This window comes from Hemicordylus capensis, chromosome 2 (genome assembly GCF_027244095.1).
Source record: "Hemicordylus capensis ecotype Gifberg chromosome 2, rHemCap1.1.pri, whole genome shotgun sequence".
Taxonomy (NCBI): domain Eukaryota; kingdom Metazoa; phylum Chordata; class Lepidosauria; order Squamata; family Cordylidae; genus Hemicordylus; species Hemicordylus capensis.
In genome coordinates this window covers 138,787,669-138,811,875 of record NC_069658.1, presented here as the reverse complement: position 1 = coordinate 138,811,875, position 24,207 = coordinate 138,787,669, and the positions used below count along the sequence as shown (strand labels likewise).

Sequence of the window (24,207 nt, the reverse complement as noted above, 5' to 3'; positions counted from 1 at the left end):
TGTGTTGATGTGGCATTTATATTACATAGGAGTAATTTTTTTTCTGATTTTTTTTCTTGTATCACCAGTGCACCTATTCCATTCTTCCATCGCTGTGCTCCTGTGAACATTTCCTGCTATGCCAAGTTTGCAGAGGCCCTGATCACCTTTGTCAGTGACAGTAGTGTCTTGCACAGGCTGATTAGTGGAGTAATGACCTGCAGAGAGATTATATTGGGACTTTGCTTGTTATCACTAGGTAATTGTTTTTCTCGTTCTTAGTTATTTCTGTAGTACTGCAACAGGAGAATGTGAACATCTTCTGTCCCCACAGTATGAAAATGAAGCATGTTCAATTTTAAGTATGTCAGGAAGCTATTACAAATTTGATATTTCCTACCCAACAGCCAAATTAAATGTTGTTTTTAAAAAAACAAAAACCATGTATACACATTGATTCTCCTTATGCTTAACTAGTGTGTAGATTTGACTCTGTTCAGTGTCACTGCTGCTGAATCCTCTGCCTCCCTTTAAAACAAACTTCTTTAAAAAAAAAAGGTTTTATAAGATGTTTTAGGGATCTTGTATTTAGGCTTTTGAGCATGCTCTCTCAATTAATTAGGGTTCAGACTGCTACATGAATATAGGTGTTTAAACTTTAATATTTTCAGAGATTTGGGGCTAAAAGTAGGATTTCAGCCCTATAGAATGCCAGGATAGGAGAACTACATATAAGGGCTCCTCAGAGGAAGAGCAAAATATAAATCTCATAAATCAATAAAATGGGTTAATCAGTCACATATAAACAAATTTGCACATTATCATGACTTTTAATATAGGTGACCTTTAATCATTATTGAACAAAATATAGGAAAACATAACATTTAATTTAAAAAAAACTTTATCATTAATTATTAGATGGGAAATTCTCATCTTTAATATTTTAGAGAAACATACCACAGTCCAGTTAGCTCCCCCTCTGCTGAATATAAGAGGGCTACCTTAAGTGGCCCAGTGGGGAAATTCTTGACTAACAAGCAGAAGGTTGCCAGTTCTAATCCCCGCTGGTACTATATCAGGCAGCAGCGATATAGGAAGATGCTGAAAGGAGGCAATGGTAAGCCCCTCCTGTATTCTACCAAAGAAAACCACAGGGCTCTGTGGGTGCCAGGACAGCCTCTTTACCCATTTAGCAGGTTTTAGAATTGAAATTACAGCTGACCTGAACAAATGGGCCATATTTGATGAATGTTGTTGTTCTCCTCAAAAAGCACCCTTCCTTTTGTAGTTTTTCCAAGGGATGTTTGAAACAGTGCACACTTGATCACGGGGTGCGGTGGGAATGGGGAGAGGTAATCTTTCCCATTGCTTTAATCAAGCTAACTGCCTGGTCTTGCTACACTCCTGCAATGAAACTGCTGCAGAGCAGTAAAATGGGAATGGGCAGCAGCATATGCATCCAATAGTGGATGTGGTCTGTCTACACTATATTGCTCTTGCTGGGATGCCTAATTGAATTCTGATGTGCATTCTGACACAGATGAAACGGGAGCAGGGCTTTGGAGCAAGAGCAACGGTGGTTTTGCTTGCTCTCACTGTTGTCACCACAAAGCCAGATTTGATTGGCTCCCTGACATTATCATGCCACATAATCTTTGGCTGGCTGAGATTGCATAGTGAAGGTGAAAGAAGAAACCCTGTTTCAAGTTTTTTAAAAAATGTGCCAAAGCAGTAGCAGATGGAGAAACAATTACTGTGGAGAAAAGGTGTGAAAAATAGTGGAAGGTAGGAGTTTTTAGGGTGTGTTTTGCATCCCTCTAAAGCTCAGTTCTCTCCACAAATGTTTAAGGGTGAAAATTCCGTGTGAGGCTCGAATTTAAAATTGACCTTTGCTAATTGATCCACTAATGAGCTGATAATTGATATATCAATTAAGCAAATTAAAGGTTGCAGTCTTAGCTGAAAGCTTCTCTTATTTTTGTGAGGAGAGTTTATCATTAATGCAAATAATATCATAGCAGAAGATCCTGAAAAAGATCCAGCTCTCTCTAATAACATTATGCTGCCATATCTCATTGTTGGAAAGCCAGGGCAAGCTGACTGTTTCAAATGCATTTTATAATTTTAAAGTTAATTTGTATTAAATCAAACTTGGGTGAATTTAATTATTTTACTACCTAAAAGATTTCATTCACACACACACACACACCAATCCCTCAGCTGTAGATGGGGGAGGGGGAGGGGAGGAAGAGACAAATTTTATATGCTCTGTTTTTCTAGGGCCTTGACTCTAATAAAGGATTTTATTTCAAGTGACAATGGAGGCTCCATTGAGGGAAAACAGTGTAAACCAAGCTATCCAAACACATATACCCATAGAAAATGTGTTTATTGACACACTTGCAATAAGATTAATAGACAATTAAATTGATGGAGAAGGTAAAGATTTTAGAAGCATCGTTACTAGATTAGCAGATGAGAAGCAGAACTTTGAACAAAATCAGCTTGGTCATTGATACTGTCAGGTCTTTTGGATCCTTTTGATCATTTTAAGACACATAAAAACAGGAGTTAGTTGCTTGGTCACCATGATAGACACCGTTGTTGTTTTTATCTAAAAGCTTTCCCCTCCCAGTTTTCCCAACACATATATGTTACAGTTAATATCCAAAATGTTGGTGAACATTGGCATTCATGTGAATGTTGACAATCCCAGATTAATTAAGCGAGTGCCTGAAAACACTCTTTCCCCACTTGGTTTGCATTTAGGTGACTGTCAAGTTGATTGGTGTATACAGTATCCCCATTTTCAAATACCTGCCCAGTCTTGGACATTTGCTGTAACTTATATATATGGACACACATGCTAGCTTCGAACAATGAGCATCAGTGAACATGTCTGTCTAATATGAATGACCAGCGAAACTCACCCTGAGAGCAGTAGCCTTCCAAGTTACACTGGCACTGTGGTTGCAATGGAAGCCCTTCATGTTTTTTCAAAGCCAGTGAAGTTTGTAGCGAACATCTTGCCTTTCAAGTCATTATGATACCAAAGAAATGAGATTATTCAAGCTCTAAAGAGCTAGAGAGACAGACGATCAAAACTAAAAAGATCTTATGAAATGACCTCTCCTGAATAAGGCAGCTAAAGCACAAAGTAACGTGCTTTACTTTTCTTATCACAATCTTAACATCTTAATTCATACTTGTCATGATAATTGTGCTTGTTCAGTATGCGTGTCTGCATGCAACTTCTTGGGTTGTGCTCATCATGAGTTGTGCGGTGTTCTTGCAACTCATGATAATAAAATCACAGTTTTATCATATCACATTTGTTCTCTCATTGTACTTGTCTACATCTGAATGTTAAATATATTTATCACATTCTATATATGTCCATATAGGGTATTTTTGTTTAACTGGAAAATAAAAAATTAAATGGAATAGATTACCTATCCTGTATATATTTGTAGAGAGTTCATAGTGTTACATTCACTATCACTAATGTGCAGTTATATTAGTGCAGTTATGTCAGTTATCTCCCAACATACATATCTATCAGCTATTCTGTTTCACCTTTAAGTAATTGTTCTGCTTATTCTCTCTTGTTTATCTGCAGTGCTTTCCATGATTATGATGGTGATAATCAGATACATTTCAAGAGTACTTGTTTGGATCTTAACAATTCTTGTTGTGCTGGGATCACTTGGTAAGCTATTGGTCTATAATTTTAGCAAATGTGTGTATAAAACTCTCTTCCTGATTTCCTCCACACCTTAAAAATCACCCACCATTTTCCAGCAGGAGTGTTTTTTGTTGCTGTTCTATCTTCTCAATATCTTACCAGGGTAGTTACCTTTTTCTCTAGTTTATGAAGCAGATCAGCTAAAACGACCTGGTTGGTGATTTAGGTCATTTACTGTAAAATACGTATGAATATAGACATGCACACTATTGTTAAACAATGAACATTGAGTGGATATCTATATACTGCTGTATTTACCTGAATAGAAGGTGACTCTGAATGTAAGACGACCCCCTTAAAAATAGAGGTTCAATACAGGTGATACCTGTATGTACACCAAAAGAACAGGGCTCTGAATTTAAGATGACAACCCCACCTCAATTTCTAATACCAAAGAACTTAGGGGGGAAACTAGTCTTGGATTCAAGTTTATTCATTAATTTATTTATTTGACATTTTTGTATACCGTCCAAAACTTATGGTAAATACAGTATTTCTGAAAGTGCTGAAATTTGGGACTGTTCATGAATTCAGTCCATTACCACCACCTTCCTGTTGAGAGGGGGGAAGCAGGACTTGAACAAAAAGAGTGGAAAATTTATCAGCTTGAAGAACACTCCCTCAAGACAGTCACAAGACCTTCTGCTTCTGAGGAGGAAAGATGTGTAAAACTCTTTTGTTTTCTCATGCACTGTTTCACGACTTTGTGTTTCTAAGGGGGAAGGACTTTGAAAAGGAGCCGCTTCTGAGCATTTTACACACACACACACACACACACACACACACACACCCCAGAAGAAGCAGAAGCAGGGGCATAGCTAGCAAAGAGGGGGCCTGTGTTCATCCCTCTCTCTGGTGGCCCCCCAGAGTGAGGGAGATAATGAAGAAAATAGGGAGGGGTGGAGCTGGAGGGCCCTCAGGAGCTGGGGGCCCGTGTTCTTTGAACCCTTTTGTTCAATTATAGCTACGAACACACACACACACACACCCCGAGAAGAAAAGTTGCATATGAAGGAAGTCCCAAGTTAGAGCAAGCACTCCTGTGTTTATGCTAATTTTTGTTTTGTTACCATGCTCAGCATTTAACATTTGCACACCAAGGATTATCTGCAACATTTTGCTGTGTGCCCATACTTGTTTCTGTCTAATGTGAATGATTAGCCAAGTTCACTCTGAGAGCAGTAGCCTCCCAAGTTACATTGGCACCCTGGAAACCCTTCATGTTTTTCCAAGCCATTGAAGTTTCTAGTGAGCATCTTGCTCAGATTGCATAGGGAATTGTTTTAAAGGATAGAGCCAGTGGGTCAAAAAGCTCACAATGGCAGCTTATCTTCATAGCAAATGTAACCGCTAGAGAAGCTTTTGTGAAGTGGAGATGCTTCATCTAATCCTGGTTCACACTGGCCCATATGACCATTGTTTAGAGTGGGGTAGATGGGGGAGAAATGCCTGTTAAGCTAGAGCTGGGTTTCTTAACCTTGCCCCCCAGATGTTGTTGGATTACAACTCCCAGAATCCCCAGCCACAAAGGCCATGTTTGGGGATTCTGGGAGTTGTAGTCCAACAACATCTAGGGTCCCAAGGTTAAGAAACCCTGAGCTACAGCATTCAGCTGAGAGCCCGGATGTTACTGTCTTTAGAATCCTTAAGATACAAACCATAGAAGTTCAAATTAAATATCATGGCTAATAGCCAATGATAGAGCTATCCTCCATGAATTTGTATCAGAACTCTTTTAATACTGTCAAAGTAAATGGCCATTGATTTATTTCATGTCAGTGAATTCTATGCGTTATGTGTTGTATAAGTGACAGCTTCCACCTTTGGTATGATGCCATTTTACAAACTTTAAAAAGTAGTTATTGTTTTTTCATCTTCGCAGCTAGTCCTCTCTTCTGTGAACAAGAATGCATCCAGTTATTCCTTTATCCATGCATATCCATGCACAAACTTACCCCCTGCCTGTGGCCTCATTAGGGCCCTCTTTAGTGCCCCCAAATAACAAAGCAAACACATTAAAACATTATATAAAGCATCAATACTAATAATAATTAATAGACCAAAACCCAGCATAGGGTTATATTATTATTTTATTATTTATTATTTACATTTATATCCCGCTCTTCCTCCAAGGAGCCCAGAGCGGTGTACTACATACTTGAGTTTCTCTTTCACAACAACCCTGTGAAGTAGGTTAGGCTGAGAGAGAAGTGACTGGCCCAGAGTCACCCAGCAAGTCTCATGGCTGAATGGGAATTTGAACTTGGGTCTCCCTGGTCCTAGTCCAGCACTCTAACCACTACACTCTAAATTAAATGCCTGGTGAAACAAAAACGCCTTTACCAGATCTGAAAAACGAGCAGTGAGGAGTATATGGGGTTCCATAACCTGGGTGCCAGGTATACCATTTTTTAGAAGTGGAAGGAGTATTCGGCGAATAGTCCCTTCACACAGCAATCTCTTACTCTTTGGAGCAATTACTCAGCAATTCCTTACACTTCCCCCCCCTCCCCATTAGGGATGCGAACGGAACCGCGGAGCTGCGGTCTGGCATTGGGGTGGGGGTCCCTTTAAGGGCGGGGGGAGCACATCACTACTCCCCATCTATCTATTTTATTAATTCTCAAGACGGACCGTGTGTGGGGACCTGGTAGAAAGGAGGCGATTGGCTGACAGAGTTTGCAAGCAGAAGCACTTGATTGGGCAGTGGGGATTCCATATGTAGATAGGGAGGAGGAGCCTGTGGCACTGTAGTGATTGGGCAGTGCAGATAAAGAGGAGAAGCTTATGATGGTTAAGGTCAGTTGGAATGCAACTGTTACTGGTCAGAAGATGTTCTTGATTATAGAGGAGAGGAATCTCTCTCTATAAAAGGAAGGTAGGCAGGGATCTGCAAAAAGACGGGTCATGAGGGAGGAAGGAGCCCCTTCAGGAGAAGGAGGATGCCGTCGTGTGAATTAAATGAGGAAACAAGATGAACAAAATCTTTTAGGGAGGGAGGGAGAGAGAAGAAAGAGTGGGGAAGAGCGAGTGGAGGAGAGAGAAAGAGAAAGAGAAGGGAGGGGAAAGAGAGACAGAAGGAAGGGCAAGGGACGGGCCCGAGCCTGTCAGTAGCCTGAGGGGAATGAGCGGCCATGGCAGCACTAGCAGCAAGGAAGGGCCCAGTCAACCACTGCTGCTGTTGGGGGCTACTGAGGCCATTGTCAGAGGCAGGCAGGCAAGGGATGGGCCCGGGCCTGTCAGCGGCCTGAGGGGAACAAGCGGCCATGGTGGTGGCAGCAGAGAGGAACGGCCCGGTCAACCACTGCTGCTGCTCCTGGAGGGAGGAGCGGGGTTCAGGTGAGGGTGGGGAAGTCTCTGGGGATGGGGGCTGTAGCTTGGCCAATAGGTAGCAGCAGTGCTGCAGCCATGACCAAGAAGTGCGAGGGGGATGGAAGCAACGGGATGGAGGCAGAGCAGGAGTGCAGCTCAGGTGAGGGTGGGGAGATCTCTGAGGTGAGGGGAGCAATCAAGTTCTAATGCGCAGATGCTCTAGAACAGGCATCCCCAAACTGTGGCCCTCCAGATGTTGCTGAACTACAACTCCCAGCATCCCTAGAAACAATTATTTGTGGCTGGGTATGCTGGAAGTTGTAGTTCAGCAACATCTGGAGGGCCGCAGTTTGGGGATGCCTGCTCTAGAACGTGCAAGAGTTCCATCATTGAAGCGGAGAGAAATGATGGCGGTGGTCAGGATGCAGAGGTGGAGGGCCGGCAGGCGAAGCCCCTCTGGCCAGAAGAGGTGGGTGGACGGCGGGCAAAGCCCCGCAGGCCAGGAAGAGGAGGCAGTGGCGGGGCGAAATAATGGCAGCGGCAAGGAGGTGGACAGATGGCAGGCAAAGCCCTACCAGCCAGAAAGAGGAGGTGGGAGGCGGCAGCAGGATGGCCTGGCCCTGGCCCGCCCAATGGGGAGAGCTACGGGGGGAGAGCTATGGGGGGGAGAGAGCAAGCAACCTGCTGAGGGAAGAGCGAGCGAGCAAGCTGTGGAGGGGAGAGCGAGCGAGCAAGCTGTGGAGGGGAGAGCGAGCGAGCAAGCTGTGGAGGGGAGAGCGAGCGAGCAAGCTGTGGAGGGGAGAGCGAGCGAGCAAGCTGCGCGGGGGAGAGCGAGCGAGCTGCGGGAGGAGAGCGAGCTGCGGGGGAGCAGCTGCGGGGGGAGAGCGAGCTAGCGAGCTGCGGGGGGAGCGAGCGGGCTGGCTGCAGGGGGGAGAGCGAGTGAGCAGGTTGCGGGGGGGGGGGGAAAGTGAGCGAGCGTGCTACGGGAGGATGCCACAGGCTCAGTGCACAACTGCACAGATGCTCTGTGCGGGGTCAACAAGTTTTATTATTTATTTGTAAACTGTATGCTTCCCCTCTCCAGTGCCAGAGTGCCTTTTTCTGTGTTTAAATTAACCTTCTTGCTAGTTGTTTTTAATCTACACACAGCACGGCTGCTCCTCCCCCATCCATTTATGCGTACAAGATATTTACTCTGGTTCTGGGTCAGGGTTCCTCCCAGTATTGACACTAAAAGCCTTTCAGACACACCTTAACAAACAAACAAAATGTGCTCCCAGCATCTTCCTTTCTTCGCCTTCTGTCCAAGGAGCTTTGGATTATTCTCTTTATTGATCACATCTATGTAATTAGGACAAAGTCAATTAATATCACTTTTGTAACTGTACAGCTTTTTATCCTGTATCACTTGCTATTTTTGCACAGAATGTTTTCCTTCTAGCAGGGGCGTAGCAAGGTTGGAGTGGGCCCAGAGACAAGATTTTAAAATGCCCCCCCTCACTGAAGCTTTGGACGATGCAAGTCATTTAATGGTACTAGAGAAAGACATGCTGTTCTGGTAGCTCCAGGTCTTAACACTCACATCAGTTTTGGAGGATGAATACAACTGAAGGAAGCTAGGGCGGGTGCACGGCTGTGGGAGTCAGTCATGTGACTTGCCTCGGGGGGGGGGGCAAGGCAGTGGGCCCCCAGACAACTGTCTCCCCTTGCCCTATTATAGTTACGTCCCTGTCTTCTAGGCATTTGAGAATCTGAGTAACTGTTGAACAAACTTCCTCTGCTCTACGTGCTAACATGGCCAGGGGAATGCCAGAGAGTGTGCAAATGTAACATGGCTTCGTGAATAATACAAGACATTTGCCGTAGTGCTCTCAGAGACTCTGTGCCGTTTGGTCAGTTGTAAATATCAAATCAAAACATTATATAAACCTCCAAAGAGTTCAGATCAGTGTACATGGCTTCCACATTCTTTATCCTCACAACAACCCTGTGAGCTACATTAGGCTGAGAAACAGTGATTGGACTGTGTAATTTTTCATGATGAATGAAACCAGTAAGAAATATTGCTGCACAGAAGAGAGAGAACAAATGTCCAGAGGAAGAGCCAAATTCATTGACTATTTGTGGTCATGGATGAAGCTATAAAATGTACACATCAGGAGGTCAGATAACAGAAGATTTGTTTTTTCTCCTTTCCTTTTTAGAAGGGGTGCACATGTAATACTTCAGATCTCCTTGCTATGCATAAGCAACTGAGGAATAGAACACTGGATTCCTTCTCCCAGCTTCCACCTCTTTAACCACATTTAAGCATTACATTGGCACCATTGGACAGCTTCACACAATCAACTGAAAGTTGGCAAGAAGTTCAGTAGAGGGAACAGGCAGTGTCCACTAGGGATGTGCACGGAACTGGGTGGGTGTGGTTCAGAGGTGGGGGGGGTCGCACTTTAAGGGCAGGGGAGGGTGCACTTATCCCTCCCTCTGCTTTCCCCCCCGCCGGCGCTCCGTTATTCAAGGCTCCTTTGGGGTGACAGCATATCTCCCTGCCACCCCATCCCCTCTTTGTCCAGAAGTACCTGGTGCGCATGTGTGCACATTGCATTCGTGGGCATGCACCCCCCACCTTTGAACTGGCTGAACAGCCAGTTGTTTGAACCGGTTTGGAGGCCCTTAAAAGGGCCTCCGAACAGATTCATGCACATCCCTAGTGTCCACAGCACACTCAGCACACAGTCCTGTGCAGTGTGTCATCTGAAGCCTCCCAAGTCTGGTTCCCACCCTGCTTCTACTGAGACTCTACCAACCTCTGTCATCAGGGTCTGCAGTTGGTAGAATCTTGGGTGTAGGACAAAGTTGGTAGAATATTGGCTGTAGGTCTGTAACCAGGCATGTCAGCAGCTTCAGAGGACGTGCTACACAGGACCATGCATGCTGTGGACACCCCCACTTCCTTCTCCCATACTTCTTACCAACCTTCAGAGCAACCGGAGTTCTTGCTTAACCAGGATTTGGGGGGGGAAGGGTCTGAATCTGGTTTCAAGTCCTGGTTAAGTGAGAATCCTGGTTAGCCTTATTCATGGTTCTTGTTGGTGCCAATGAATGTAGTGCTCTGTTCTGTTAAAGTGGGGATGGTTTTCGTGATCCGGAAGGGGAAGAGAGAGAGTGTGATCATGTAGCCTACTCCGGATTGCTTTATTGTGATTCTGCAGTGTAGTTGCCCTATGTTGGGACAGCACCAGTCCAGATTGTTCTGATATGTGTAACTGAGGAAGACTGTTGGCCTGAACCCAGAGGTTTAACAGATCAAAGGAAAAAAGAATGAACAGGAGTTAGTAGGCCCATAGCTTAATTTAAAGGAACAAAATGAAAAGCATGCAAAGAAATAATTGCGGAAATTGTAAATTCCCCCTTGTGATCACAGCGGGGGAGGGGACAGGGCACATATGTCTTCTTGGGTTACATTAATTAGGAGTAGATAGGCTGAAGTGATGTTTTCTGTCAGTGGACAGATGAGTGGAGAAGTGGTGCCTTCCTTGGCCATCCTTGCCTTCACTTTAGCATTTACCTTCTGCTTCGGGAACAGTTGCTTTGCAACCATTGTTATACTGAGAACTATTAAGTGATGCTTTGGGAAGAAAGGGGTGCTGGAAAGAAGGGGGCAACAAACAGTGGCAGCACCAGAAAAAATGGAAGGGGGCACAGAAAGGGCAAAGTGTATTTATGGGGAGGGGGAGCTGTGTCCACCGTCTTAGATTTCTGAAACAGAATGGGGGAGCAAGTTACTTCTCTGGGGGTGCTTGCCCCTGCCTCCTTGGCCTCCCCCCCTCTGGAGCTGCTCTTGGTAACAAGCCCTCCTTCCCAGGGCCCATGGCGGGAAGGGGCGAGGAGACAGAGAGGCTGACACCCACACACCCACACCCATTAGCTGTGATGGTTCTGATAAAGGAATTTTACAAAGGTGCTTTATTGATTATTGTTAGTATCTGTAATTAATGCTTCTAGGAGAGCTGGTCTTGTGGTAGTGAGCATGACTTGTCCTCTTTGCTAAGATAAGCAGAGTCCACCCTGGTTGCATTTGAATGGGAGATTGTGTGTGTGTGTGTGTGTGTGTGTGTGTGTGTGTGTGTGTGTGTGTATTCCCCTCAAAAAAGAGGAGAGCTGTTCTTGTGGTAGCAGGCATGACTTGTCTCCTTAGCTAAGCAGGGTCCACCCTGGTTGCATATGAATGGGAGACTTGATGTGTGAACACTGTAAGATATTCCCCTCAGGAGATGGAGCCACACTGAGAAGAGCAGAAGGTTTCAAGTTCCCTCCCTGGCTTTTCCAAGATAGGGCTGAGAGAGATTCCTGCCTGCAACCTTGGAGAAGCTGCTGCCAGTCTGAGAAGACAATGCTGAGCTAGATAGACCAATGGTCTGACTCAGTATATGGCAGCTTCCTATGTTCCTAACTTTTGTTGAAAAGTGGTATAGAAATAGTCATCGTGTTTGCTGTCGTATTTGTATTGGGAATAATGCCAGTTTGGTCATTATCAAGGTTTAAAGATTTATTAGACTGGATAGAGATACAACCAATTTATTGGAAGCAAAATAAGATAAAGTTCAAAGCAGTGGCAGCATTTATGTAGCACAGTGACTTCACAATGACGAATTCAAGGAATAACCCTTCATGGAAAACTAGAGTACAAAAATAGATGATACAATATAAAAGTTGTGCAATTGCAAATGTGATATTGATTGACTTTGTCCTAATTGCATGTATACATTATAGGTAGCAAGCTTAGTGAAGTCTCGTTCTTACAAAGGCCTTGGTCTGAAGGTATTCTTCTCCTGCCCTTCTTCATCCCTTTCTGATTATAGAAAAGAAAGATACATCTCCTTTAAGATGCCATGAAAAAGAAAAAGAGAGCCCTCTTTGATCAGTTGTCTTTTGGGAAGCCAGTGTACCATTCTTACCTCTCATTTTATGTTGGTGCCGATAGCTACTTCTGAATCTAGCCTGGTAAAGAATAGAATTGGGCCAACTAATCATTTTCCTGAAACATGGCTCTGCATCAGCTGTGAAACTAGAAATACAGTATGTCTTTTTTTGGTGGCAACACAGGTGGCACAGGAGTATTGTGGTGGCTGTATGCTAAACAGCGGAAGTCTCCCAGTGACACGCTTACTGTTGACCAGCTTCAAATAGCCAAAGACAATTGTCAGGCCCTCCTGATCTATGCCATTGCAGCTACAGTCTTCACAGTGAGTATTTGATGGCTTTTGTATTAGAGCTCCTTTACACACGAAACATACTCATGTAGATTTGGTGGCGGGGGTCGAGGGGATGGCCATTTTTACTGCATGTGCATGCATTAGGAAGCTGCTGAAAATCACAGCTTCTAGTGCACAGGCATGTGGGAGCTATATGTATTCTGCTGTGCAAAGATATACATCTGCAGGCCATCTCCTACAATTCCTAACTGCAGTAGGATGAATCAGGAGAATGCGTACATGCCCCTCTCATGTGAGCCAACCATCCATTCCTTTCTCCCAGTTCACACTACAAGTTCAGTGTACAGGAGAGGGGAGGTACATGAGCCCAAGGCTTGCTCATGTGTGCCCCCATATCTGAAGCTAAGCACTGGGGCCTTGCGTGAACCAGCCCACAGAACACCGTTTACCAAGTGGAAACTTACAGTAGTGGATGTACAGCTACTTAATTATTATTTCACTTGGGGTGTGTGTGTGTGTGTGTGTGTGTGTGTGTGTGTGTGTGTAAGTGAGAGAAGCAGGCAGATTGACTCACTGGCCATGTTAAGGATACTGGAGCTTTGCTTTGTGTAGCCAGACATGGGAGGGTGGGTTTTGAGGGGTGAACTGATTGGTCTGCAATACCCAACAACACGCTCAGGTCAGTTTTATCATTTGCTCTGAAGCCAGTTGGAATTTTGGCAAGGAGGAGCATAACAAGAATGTCTTATCCTTTGGGTAAATATTACAGATAGTCAGCTCCCCAGTGCACATGGCATTGTTACGGCTTTCTCATTACTTGTTTACTGTAGCCTTGGTGGTGGGAAAAGGCAGAACACTCCAGCAGCTGTCTGGCTTTTTTATTTATTATGACACTTGACACTGCATTTCCACCAAAGAGTTCAGAACAGTGTACATGGTGCTCTCATTCTTTAGCCTTACAACAACCCTGTGAACTGAACCCCAAGCTGAGGAAGAGTGATTGGCTCAGAGTCTACCAGTGAACTTCACAGCTGAGCAGGGCTTTCTGATCCTAATCTATTATCTCCCACTTGCTCTGATTCTGATGCACAGAAGAATCTTCTTATGTATCTTGTGGGATACTATAAATATTTTTGCTTCTTAATGTTAAAACCCTCTCTTGTTGTCCAAATCAGGATTGAATCCTCAGTTCTACATTCACTTGTATATAGATATTTTTGGGCTGATAGTTTACCTTTTGTGTTGCTTGTGTTTCCATGTTTTGTTTTAACTAGTTATTCAGTTTTTACAATTTTTAACTTGGTACTGGAAAGGTACTCCTCCTCCTAGCTGATTCCCAAATGTTCTGTCTCTTTCCAGTGCAATTCTTCCTGGCATTATTAAACTATCCTGTCATGGAAATTGTTAGGTAGTTCCTGATAGAGAGTTCCTTGTATCATTGCATCAACATGAAGAGCTTTTAAAAAATAATTATGGAGGTAACAACTTCCCTTAGGGCAACCCTGTCACAACCACCCTGCAGAATAGCAATGCTGCTTATCACATGTTTTAGCTTGTTAAGAATATTAACTGACAAGTTCATTGGCCTCGATTTTAGAAATATTTCCCTCCAAACCCACCTGTTCAGTTTCATATATGCTACTTAGGTTGTGGACTGTGAGGTAAAGCAAGGTTTTGGCTAATATTCTGATCAGGTTGATGGCTGGTTCATACTTTGAGGCTATTCACGTGATGGGGCAAAATCGTGTAAATAGATTTCACCCCATTGTGTTAACCACTGGGCTTGGCTGTGAGCCCGGTGGTTCCTAGACGGGTAACCCACCTAATTCCCCCTGCTCTAAAACCAGGTTTGCAGAACGAGCGCTCTGCAAACCTGTTTTTGAAGATCGTGAGTAGCCACAGTGCGGCTCTGCGCCGCAGTTACTCATGAGTAGACCCCTGGAGGGGAGGCAAAAAGCCACCTCCCAGCTCCGGGGGTCTCCCCAGTATGTCATGCGTGCTCGCGCAGGGCATACAGGAGTTTCCGGGGGCTGCAAGGCCCCCGAGTTCCCCAGCCCCTGCCGGCTCCGTCATGGAGTCAGCAATCGTGTGGGTGGCCAATCCAGCCACCCAGGGCTCCCACCTGGATTGTCTGCGGGGAGAGTGGGCTTAGCCGCCCGCTCGCCCCACTGTGCTTCCCAAACCGGGTCTCACCGATCGTGAGACCCGGCTCTTTATGTTCTTGAAGTGTTTGCAAGATTGTGTTTTTTCTTAAGTTTTTCCTTTAAGAGAGTTTTCACTTAAAGATGTAATGTGTGAATGAGACAAACATATCACAAAGATATAGTCAGTGGTAGAGCATTTGCTTTACATGCAGATAGATGGTCCCTGATTAAATCCCTGGCAGCATCTCCAGGTAGGGCTGGGAAAGACTCCTGCCTGAAACCTTGGAGACCCACTGCCAGTAGTCCATACAGAGCTAGCTAGATCAATGGTCTGACTCGATGTAAGACTGCTTCCTATGTTCCTAGAGCCTGGATTGGCTGCAGCTCTCTGTTAACTCAGTTGCAGTTGTTAATCGGTGGCCATAGGAATCAGGAACAGCTTCATACATCTTTTTACAGAACTCTAAAACCACTACATGATATATAAAAGTTAAATTTGAAATTGTGACTTGGAGGCAAAAAAATTTCTTATGTTTAATCTGTGTTAGACCCTGCCCAGTAGATTAATTTAACCTAAAATATAATGTATCTCCTTCTCCACAGGTTATTTTACTGTTGATAATGTTAGTTATGCGCAAACGAGTAGCTCTCACCATTGCCTTGTTCCACGTGGCTGGCAAGGTCTTCATTCACCTGCCACTGCTCATCTTCCAGCCATTTTGGACTTTCTTTGCCCTCATACTCTTCTGGGTATATTGGATCATGGTCTTGCTCTTCCTAGGTACAACAGGTACGTCCTGTGTCGTTTTTACAATTCCTTTCTTTCGTTCATTGGTTTGTAATGTAAGAAATGTTTTGGTGCGCTATCATCTGTTTGAATTAAATGAAATTTAGCTGAGAGTGTACTTTAAAATATCTTTTTAAATAAAGGAAACGATTGAATTAGTTTGTTTGTTTTGTTGTGTTTGGTCTCAATGTATTAATAAAAGCAAATTTTGTTGTATGTACTGACTGAGTTGTGGTACCTGGATGTTTGAGGCCATGCACCTATCTTTTAAACAGTGGCCCGCGTGATGCACAAGGCGTCACTGACCTTCCCAGTCGGCTGGTGCTGCTGCACATGTGAAAGTCATCCCTGCCTGTGTTGCACAAGAGCACAGTTAGTTAGCTCATTAAAACAGCATGCCCATACTTGTGTAGCAGTACTTATATTGGAAACAGTGTACGTTCTACCATGCAAATGCAGATGCATTGTTTTAAATAGTTGCGCACGTGCACTCTTGCGCAACTCTGGCAGGGCTGTGTTCCATGTGCACAGCAGCGCCAGTCAATCAATAACACTGACATTGTCTGGCACATCATGTGAGTCAGTGTTTGTGGAAAGCATACGTGTACCTGCAGCAAACCCAATTACCTCACAGTGAGAAGTTGCTTTAATTGTAAACATAATAGGCTATTTATTTATTTATTTATTACATTTATATCCCGCTCTTCCTCTAGGGAGCCCAGAACGGTGAACATGGTTATAGTTACCCTCACAACAACCCTGTGAGATAGGTTAGGCTGAGAGATATATGACTGGTCCAGAGTCACCCAATGAGTTTCATGGCTGAATGGGGATTTGAACTCAGGTCTCCCTGGTCCTAGTCTTATGCCAATGTTATGAATGCTGTATCCTTGCAGAATAAATATTTCTAAATGTCTTCTTTTCTTCCTCTTGTTTGTGCATCTAGGTAGCCCTGTCAAAAATGAACAAGGCTTTGTAGAGTTCCGAGTGGCAGGCCCACTGAGGTACATGTGGTGGTATCACCTTGTGGGACTAGTTTGGATCAGTGAATTTATCCTTGCCTGTCAGCAGATGACTGTAGCAGGAGCTGTTGTAACATATTATTTTACAAGGTGAGAGATTTTCAGGGAGTTTAATCGCAAGAAGCTAGCTTGCTAGAATCTCAAAAGTAATTGGGCATGGGTAGATGGTTTAATGAGATGAGAAGGTGAAACTGAATGGCAGAACCACCGCTAATGTGCTCTGACTGGTTTTGAGCTGTGCTGCGCTACATGCACTTGCTGCAATCCACTTCTTTGTTCATATAAGACACCATTCCAATTTAAAGAGCATCTTGATCCGTATTGGACCTGATCTATCTGGTGAGGCTGTTTTGCCTTATTGACTGCACACCAGCCACTTGTTGTGCATTGATTTTCTTTTTAAAATTATACTATGTTATATTTAAAATACTACAGCTACACAAAAACTAATGAAGTAAACCATACAGACAACAGAGTCTTGTGGCATCTTAAACCCCTGCTAACTTGGCAAAGAGGCACCTTTTAATGTGGTTCTCTTTATTTAGCAGGGGGAGAGTAACTGGCACTATCCACCCCCACCCACCTCCAGTGACTGTGGCTGGTATCTATCTTATTTTAGATTGTGAGCCCTTTGAGGACAGGGTTCCCATCTTATTTGTTCGTTATTTCTCTGTGTAAACTGCCCTGAGCCATCTTTGGAATAAATAATAAATATAAATAAATAATAATTAAAGAAATTAATTTCGGCATAAGCTAATGTGAACTAGACACATGCACTCAAACACACATGGCTAGAAAAAGAGAAGAGAAAAATGGGGTAAAAGGGCTATGGACTGCTAAAGGTATGGTCAGAAGCCATGTTTCTAGAACTCTGGAGAGTAGGAGATAAGACAATGAGTATCTGCAACAGCAGAAATAGCACTCTTCAAGGCTATGCATATTAATTCGTATTAAAAGTAAGATGTGAACAATCATTTCCTATAGTGACTAAACAGGTGGATCCAGACCTGTGAATATGGAAGAGGAGAAGTACTGTAGATGACTGTTCTATGTAACACTGATGTGTTAAATGTTTGAAGTACGTGTGAAGATAATTTACATCAGCAATTCTTAGTTCAGCACAAAGTGTTCTAGGAGAGGGAAATGTTCCTTCTACTGGTCTCTGAATTTTGTCAGATCTGTATCATTTTTAAAATTTTGTCCATTGTCCCTTGCCTCAGTATAGAAGTGCTCAGGGACCCCTTTTGGGTCCCTGGATATAAATGCTCGTGGGGGGTGCATTGTGGGACACTGGAGGACTTCCTCCTCCAGCTCTCAGCTCTGCCACTTGCCATGGGGAATGGCAGAGCTGTAAGGAAAGGGCAATGCTGTGTGGAAAGGCGGGGAGGAGCCTGCGTCCTCCCCCGCCCTCCCCCATGAAGTCTTGTGCACAACCTCTCTCTTCCCCCCCCCCCGCCTTCCCCTGCCCCCCATAGGAGACTAATACCTCTGCTAAATGAGCAGAAAGACACTTTTTAAAGCGGTGATTCTTATATATTTAGCCAGGGGTAGAATAACTGACCTTACAGCATCCCTCTGTTGCTGTTATCTACCTTATATTTCTTTTTAGATTGTGAGCCCTTTGGGGACAGGGGACCATCTTATTTATATATTATTTATTTTTTCTATATAAACCACTTTGAGAACTTTGGTTGAAGAGCCGTATATAAATGTTCATAGTAATAGCAGTAATATATCTTAATATATTATATATATCAGTAATGTATCTATCTTTCTGAACACTTACTGAAATGAGGGATTTTTACTCTCTTTACTATGTTAATATCCCAAGCTCCTGAAGTAACTGGGATTCCTAGAACTACACTGGCATGTTTTGGTTTCTGTCAACTTCCCTGTACTTCCCTTTCTTGCAGTAAATATTTGTTCACAAGGCTGTTTTGTAAATAATTTTGTTTAGGAACATAGGAAGCTGCCATATGCTGAATCAGACCATTGGTCTATCTAGCTCAGTATTGTCTACACAGACTGGCAGCGGCTTCTCCAAGGATTTCTATGCTATTTTCTGTCATGAACATTTTGGAGGCTTAACCAGAAGGTTGGCTTAATGACACAAAATAAAATTCAACCTTTTTTGAAAGGAGAATGAGCAAGAAACAAGAGAAGGGGATAAGGACCACATGACAGGCTTTATGTACCAGTGAAAGCTATGGTGACCAATTTCTTACCCACATAGTTGTGGCGTGAGTTGAAATTGAGAAGTTTATTTTTAGTCTAAACTGTAAACATGTTTAGCCCTGTAATATGCTTAACCTGATTTCCTGATGTTTTCAGAGCAGACGGCCCAAGTCAGAAATATATTCCTCAGACCCATTTTGCCCTGGAAATAAAACTATAATGCAGGTTTATTATAGTTTTATACATCCATATAATACTAATATAGTAAGCTGAAGCTTCCTTAACAACCTTCACTAGGGTCAGCGACATGTTTCCTCTCTTCAAGAGCATGTGCAGAGCAAGGACGTTTTGCATGCTTGTTCAAGAGCTGGGCAAGTGGCGCTTGGGCCCCAGTCACGCCCCTGCAGTCCTTCAGTGCGCATGCTTTTCATTTTCAGGACGTAAGCCACTGTCTTTTCAATGCTACTGTATTTAAGAGCTCGATGCAGATGTGTTTGGGATCCATTCAGTTTCAAATTTTAATCGACAGGTTAATTTGGGTTTTTTGAAACTTTTACACAGGGTTTGAATTGGTGCCTTGGTTTTGTCTGTCAAGACACATCCAAAAGATTGGATTAATTCTGTGTGAAATGAAAATCTTTTTCTGCTAATGAAGCAGGGCTTTGGAGCAATTGCAAAGCCAGCAGGGGGTTACCATGATGTACTATATAAAGACTCAAACTGAGCAATGAAATGCATGAGAGCAGTTAATGCTGTGATAGACAAGTCACATTGCTAGGTCATTTTATTTAGTTAGTTAGTTTATTTATATGTGTGTGTGTGTGTGTGTGTGTGTGTGTGTTTGTTTAATTTATACCCCACCCAAACTTATGTCTCCGGGTGGCTAACAACAATTAAAACACATAAAAGTTAAAACAATACAATAATTTAAAAACCATCAAATTAACAATATTTGTAAATTAAAAACCTGAGAAGGTTTGGGTAAAAAGAAGGGTTTTGAAATGTTTTTTAAAAATAGCTAGAGATGGGGATTTTGCCTCCTAAGTCATGAATGCCTATATTCTCTCTGTTTTGGGTGGCTTTTCTCTGAGACTTGCTACTGAGCTACCACTGAAAGGGAAGGATGGATGCAGAACTGGTAGGCCCACAGAGTCTGCTTCTTCACAATTTCAGATGGCCACTGCTGCCTGTTTTGATGTGATGCTACTTGTTATCACTGTTGGCATGTTTAAATTTTTTCTCCACAGAGAAAAACGGAATCTGCCATTTACACCTATTCTGGCATCCGTTAATCGCCTGATCTGTTACCACCTAGGAACTGTGGCTAAAGGGTCTTTCATTATTACCTTAGTGAAGATTCCACGGATGATACTGATGTATATTCATACCCAAGTCAAAGGAAAAGTAAGGGGAAACTCTTTCCTATATAAGAGAAGGTGTTCAGTGAAAATGAAAGATGAAAAATTTAAACAACAAATTAGATTCTGAAACTGTGTCCTGAATGCTGAGGCAGTAGGGGGGAAAGAAAAATTGGCTTTTCTCCTTTGTGAGCAAAATAAGCCTTCTCAAGCAAAAGTGGCACACACCATTATTTGGAGCAATGTGGGGGAAAGACAGAAAATCATGAGTTAATAATGGAGCAGATGGATAAGGAAGGAATAACTTTTCTTTAACTGCATAGTCTTTCAAGTCCTACTCACTCTTACTAGGATTTAATTGTCCAATTGTTGTTAGGAACTCTGTGCTATCTTCTCAGACTCCTGTGTACAGCTCAACCTGTTTTGAAAAGAGTTATTGTTGTCATGGCTACGCCCATTGTATTCCCAACTCAGCCAAAGTACCTCAAGATCTTATTGAAAACATTATCTCAGTGAGGTTCAAACTTGAAGTGACTGATCATTTTTAAAAAAGAACTGGAGTCTTGAAATTCTAACCTATATTGCAGTATTTTAGAGCTATAGATAAAGGGATACAGCCTGCCTATAGTAGCCAAACTGTAGTTTGGCTACAGTTATTCTCAAATACAGACTATATCCCAACAACTGAATTCAGAAAACTGAATGGGCAGGATGCTTGGCCACTACCAGAATTTGGTTACTGGGCAAGCCGGCCCAAAGACCTAGTCCAGTGTGATATAAGGGCTGGTCCAGCCATGAGCAGTAGCCCCATTTTTCATTGCACAATTATATTGATATATGGGATGGAGTGAAGACACCTCAATGTGAACTAGCAGTCAGCTAGTTTCTGCAATCACAGCAGTAACTTCTGCCATCACCACAACCATTGCTGCTAGCTGTCTCCAGTCCAGAGACAGCCTAGTTCACACTGAGGTTTGCAGTAGTCTGTACACAGGAGGGATTGCATGGAGAGATAAAGCAGCTGATTTGCATATGCAACTTGGTCTTACGAAGCCATCTAGCTGCAGGAAACATCACATTAAATATGAGTTTTGAATTCTTGGTAGAAGGAAGCATAAGTATATAACAACGGTTGCCTTTGAAATACTTTGCAATTTAAAAAGCATTGCATGCTCTAGTACTCTGTTTCTTTTGACTCTTGAGTTTCCCCCTTTTTTTGATCACCCTCTTCATTTCAGGAAAATGCCTGTGCTCGATGTATTCTGAAAGCCTGCATTTGCTGCCTTTGGTGTCTAGAAAAGTGCCTGACTTACTTAAATCAGGTAAGATTTTCTGTAAGCTTTGGGCTTCTTTTTCAAAGTCTAGTAAATTTAATTTCAACTGCTCTTGCAATCAGATTTAAACTAGAGGTTGAAATATTTCCCCTCAGGTTGCCAACCATAACCTCCAGTGGACATATTAAAGTTACAGATACTGGCTTTAATCCAGAGAAAAACCTGGTTAACTCCTGCATTCAAATGGATTTTTAAAATTATTTTACTTCCAACAGAATCCATTCCTTCTCTACACCACACTCGCATGGAAAGTCACTTCTGCGATTATTTGAAAAGCAGTTTGCACTCAGAAATCCATGCATATGCCCTAAAAGAACTTTCTGGCTTCTGGTGCCAGTTTCTAACCTAATTAGTCCAGTTTACTGTTACTTTGAATATTTTATGGCATGTCATTTTGGGAATGGGCCATAATGCTTTGCACACAGATCAGATCAGAGAGCAAGGGAGAGAAAGCAGAGGTTGTATTCCTCCCCTTCAAACAAAGAAGCCAGCAAAAGACAAGACATACCAACAGCCAGCCTGGCTACCTGCTCTCTAACCAAAATGGTGATTGGATTATTCTGAATAGTTAAAAGGAAAAAACATCCCCACCCTCTGTGAACTCTGATTGGCTGCCTGAGGAGTCAATCAGCCTCATTCCTCTCTGGTTGGTTTATAGGGTGGTCCTAGAACCACCCACTTTGCAAAACAATAGTGAGCATGCTTATTGGCTCTTGCCTTATTAATATTAATATTTTACAAGATCTGGGGCTTTTCATTTGTTCTTTGAGGTTGGTGCTACCGTTGCCCACCTCACAACTCTTAAGGCAGCTGCAGGCAAGAGCAGCAGGGAACAACAGAGGGAGGCAGTAGGCATACAAAATGGAGGCAGAGACAAATTGGCTGACTAAGAAATTTAAGGTGAGTGGTGCCCACTTTGCCGATAGATAAGATCCATTCATTCATTCATTCATTCATTCGATTTCTATACCGCCCTTCCAAAACTGGCTCATGGCAGTTTACACAGAGAAATATAATTAAATAAGATGGCTCCCTGTCCCCAAAGGGCTCACAATCTAAAAAGAAACATAAGATAGACACCAGCAACAGTAACTGGAGGTACTGTGCTGGGGGTGGATAGGGCCTGTTACTCTTCCCCTGCTAAATAAAGAGAATCACCACATTAAAAGGTGCCTCTTTGCCAAGTTAGCAGGGGTTCTGTGTGAAGTCCTGTGTGCCGTTCCTGTGTGAAGTGCTGTAGGCTGACTTGTATCTATTTCGCAAGCCAACCCAGTGGTGAGTCCAGTGGCTGGGAGTGTGGCCAGTGATGACATGGGGTGGGGCAGCATCACAGGCTTACTGATGCACGGTGTGCTGCCATCAAGGCAGGGATACCAGCCTTGCATTGAGTGGTACTGAAGACTTGACACACAATGTCTGAAAGGTCGCCAACCCCTGCATTGTGGCCTGCCAGGTGCTTAACTAACTCTTATGTTTTGCACAGTGAGGCAGCAAAAGCAAGCAGTTTATTGAACCCCTGGTAGCTGTACTACATGGCTGTTGGACTGCATTTGGCTTGGTGGGTCACAAGTTCTGCTGCAAGGACTTCCTGTGTCCCTCTGCATACAGCTGATGAGGGAGAGTTTTCTGTCCTTTTCTAAATCCCATAGCTAAGAGATGCAGGTGAAAAACATGGATTGTTGATCAACAGTGTCTGAGGGGAGGGGCACTCTCTCTAACAGAACCCAATTTTCTTGTTAAGCCCAATCTTTTAAAAAGCATGCTGATTACCCTGTAGCAACAGTTAAGAACAAGACTATCTGTAATTTAAGAAATAAAGAAAGCAGATTATATGTCTTGATTTTTTAATGCATACTTTCCCAAAGGCTGCAGACACTTCTCTGTAGACTGTATTCTGCATCAGGAGTGAAATGTTGCCAAACACAACATTAAAAGAGAATTTGAGCAGACAGTGTCATTTCCATTGTTAGAGGGCCAGTAGAGAAATATGAAAAAGAAACGGGTGTACATGAGGACAGTTATTCTTGGAGAACTTGGTGCATTACGTCCTGTTGTGTTCTGTCTGCTAGAATATCTTTTTGGTCTAATATTGTTTAGCTAGAATATCTTTTTGGTCTGTTTTATCAAACTTGCAAAAGGCTGCACTGGCTTTTTGTTATAGTGACAAAATGGAGGGATATGTTAGTTCTGACAAATATCTGGAAAGCTCTTAGATCGGTACGGGGCTGGAGATTTCTGGTGGATGAGAATCTGATCAATGAAATTGTGTTTTTCTTTGCCCAGAATGCATATACAGCCACAGCTATCAACAGCACCAACTTCTGCACCTCAGCAAAGGATGCCTTTGTGATATTAGTGGAGAATGCTTTGCGAGTGGCTGCCATAAACACGGTGGGAGACTTCATGCTATTTCTAGGAAAGGTAGGTCTGAGCCACAATCTTTGGGTGCTTTCCTTAAATTCTCTTTCTTCTTGCTTGGCTTGTACTCAGGCCAATGTGTACTCTGTGCTTAAAAACATTTGCATTGCTTATGCACAGAATTCTAACTCTGTACCGAGAAAAGTTGAATTAGATGAACTGTATAAATTGCATAAAAATATGTAGCTTCTCCTCTTTTGCAGAATTGTTTTGGGATTGGATCGGGGTTAACTAGATTGCATAATTTATTTTAGTGCTGCTAGTTATGGGGAGGATACCACTTTAAGTGGTGTAGTGGGGAAATGCTTGACATGATTTAGTATCATATTTGGTTTGATGGTTGGTTTATAAGGTGAACGTTTTATATAAAAAGGGGGATACAAGGGGGCTGGTGGATTCCTTTTAGGCATATGTGTACATTCAGGAAAAAATTATGTTTTCTTACTGAAAGAATGTACACGTTTTTAAAAATAAGAAACACCAACCCCCTCCCTACCCTTGTATCCTTTTTCAAATATAAAATGTTTGCCTTATAAATAAACAAACCACCAAACCAGACATTCAGAATGAGAAAGTAGTAAGAATGTAGGAGTTGTCCTTGTCGAGAAATGAAAAAGCCATAAGGGATTTGAAATGGCATGAATTTGACCCCATTTCTTGACACCAACACATCCTCTGTTTCCAGAATCCCAGGTAGTTTAGTTTTGATCTTAGCTG

The 24,207-nt window shown here is 42.9% G+C and overlaps 1 protein-coding gene across 5 annotated transcripts in view; it reads left to right on the top strand.

Annotated features, from left to right (window-relative positions):
* The window catches only part of SLC44A1 (solute carrier family 44 member 1), a 122,771-nt gene that overhangs the window by 81,558 nt on the left and 17,006 nt on the right, over window positions 1-24,207 (top strand). For 4 of the 5 annotated variants that reach the window (XR_008316316.1, XM_053296829.1, XM_053296828.1 and 1 more), the window contains exons 6-13: window positions 69-238; window positions 3,599-3,688; window positions 12,143-12,282; window positions 15,000-15,186; window positions 16,130-16,295; window positions 19,628-19,784; window positions 20,977-21,060; window positions 23,356-23,493. Coding sequence is in view for 4 of the 5 variants with exons in the window: in XM_053296829.1 (XP_053152804.1) it covers window positions 69-238; window positions 3,599-3,688; window positions 12,143-12,282; window positions 15,000-15,186; window positions 16,130-16,295; window positions 19,628-19,784; window positions 20,977-21,060; window positions 23,356-23,493 (1,132 nt within the window). In the remaining variant the exon portion in view is untranslated. Of the gene's footprint in view, window positions 1-68; window positions 239-3,598; window positions 3,689-12,142; window positions 12,283-14,999; window positions 15,187-16,129; window positions 16,296-19,627; window positions 19,785-20,976; window positions 21,061-21,842; window positions 21,973-23,355; window positions 23,494-24,207 lie in introns of those variants that run through there. The other variant, XM_053296830.1, reaches the window with a different exon arrangement.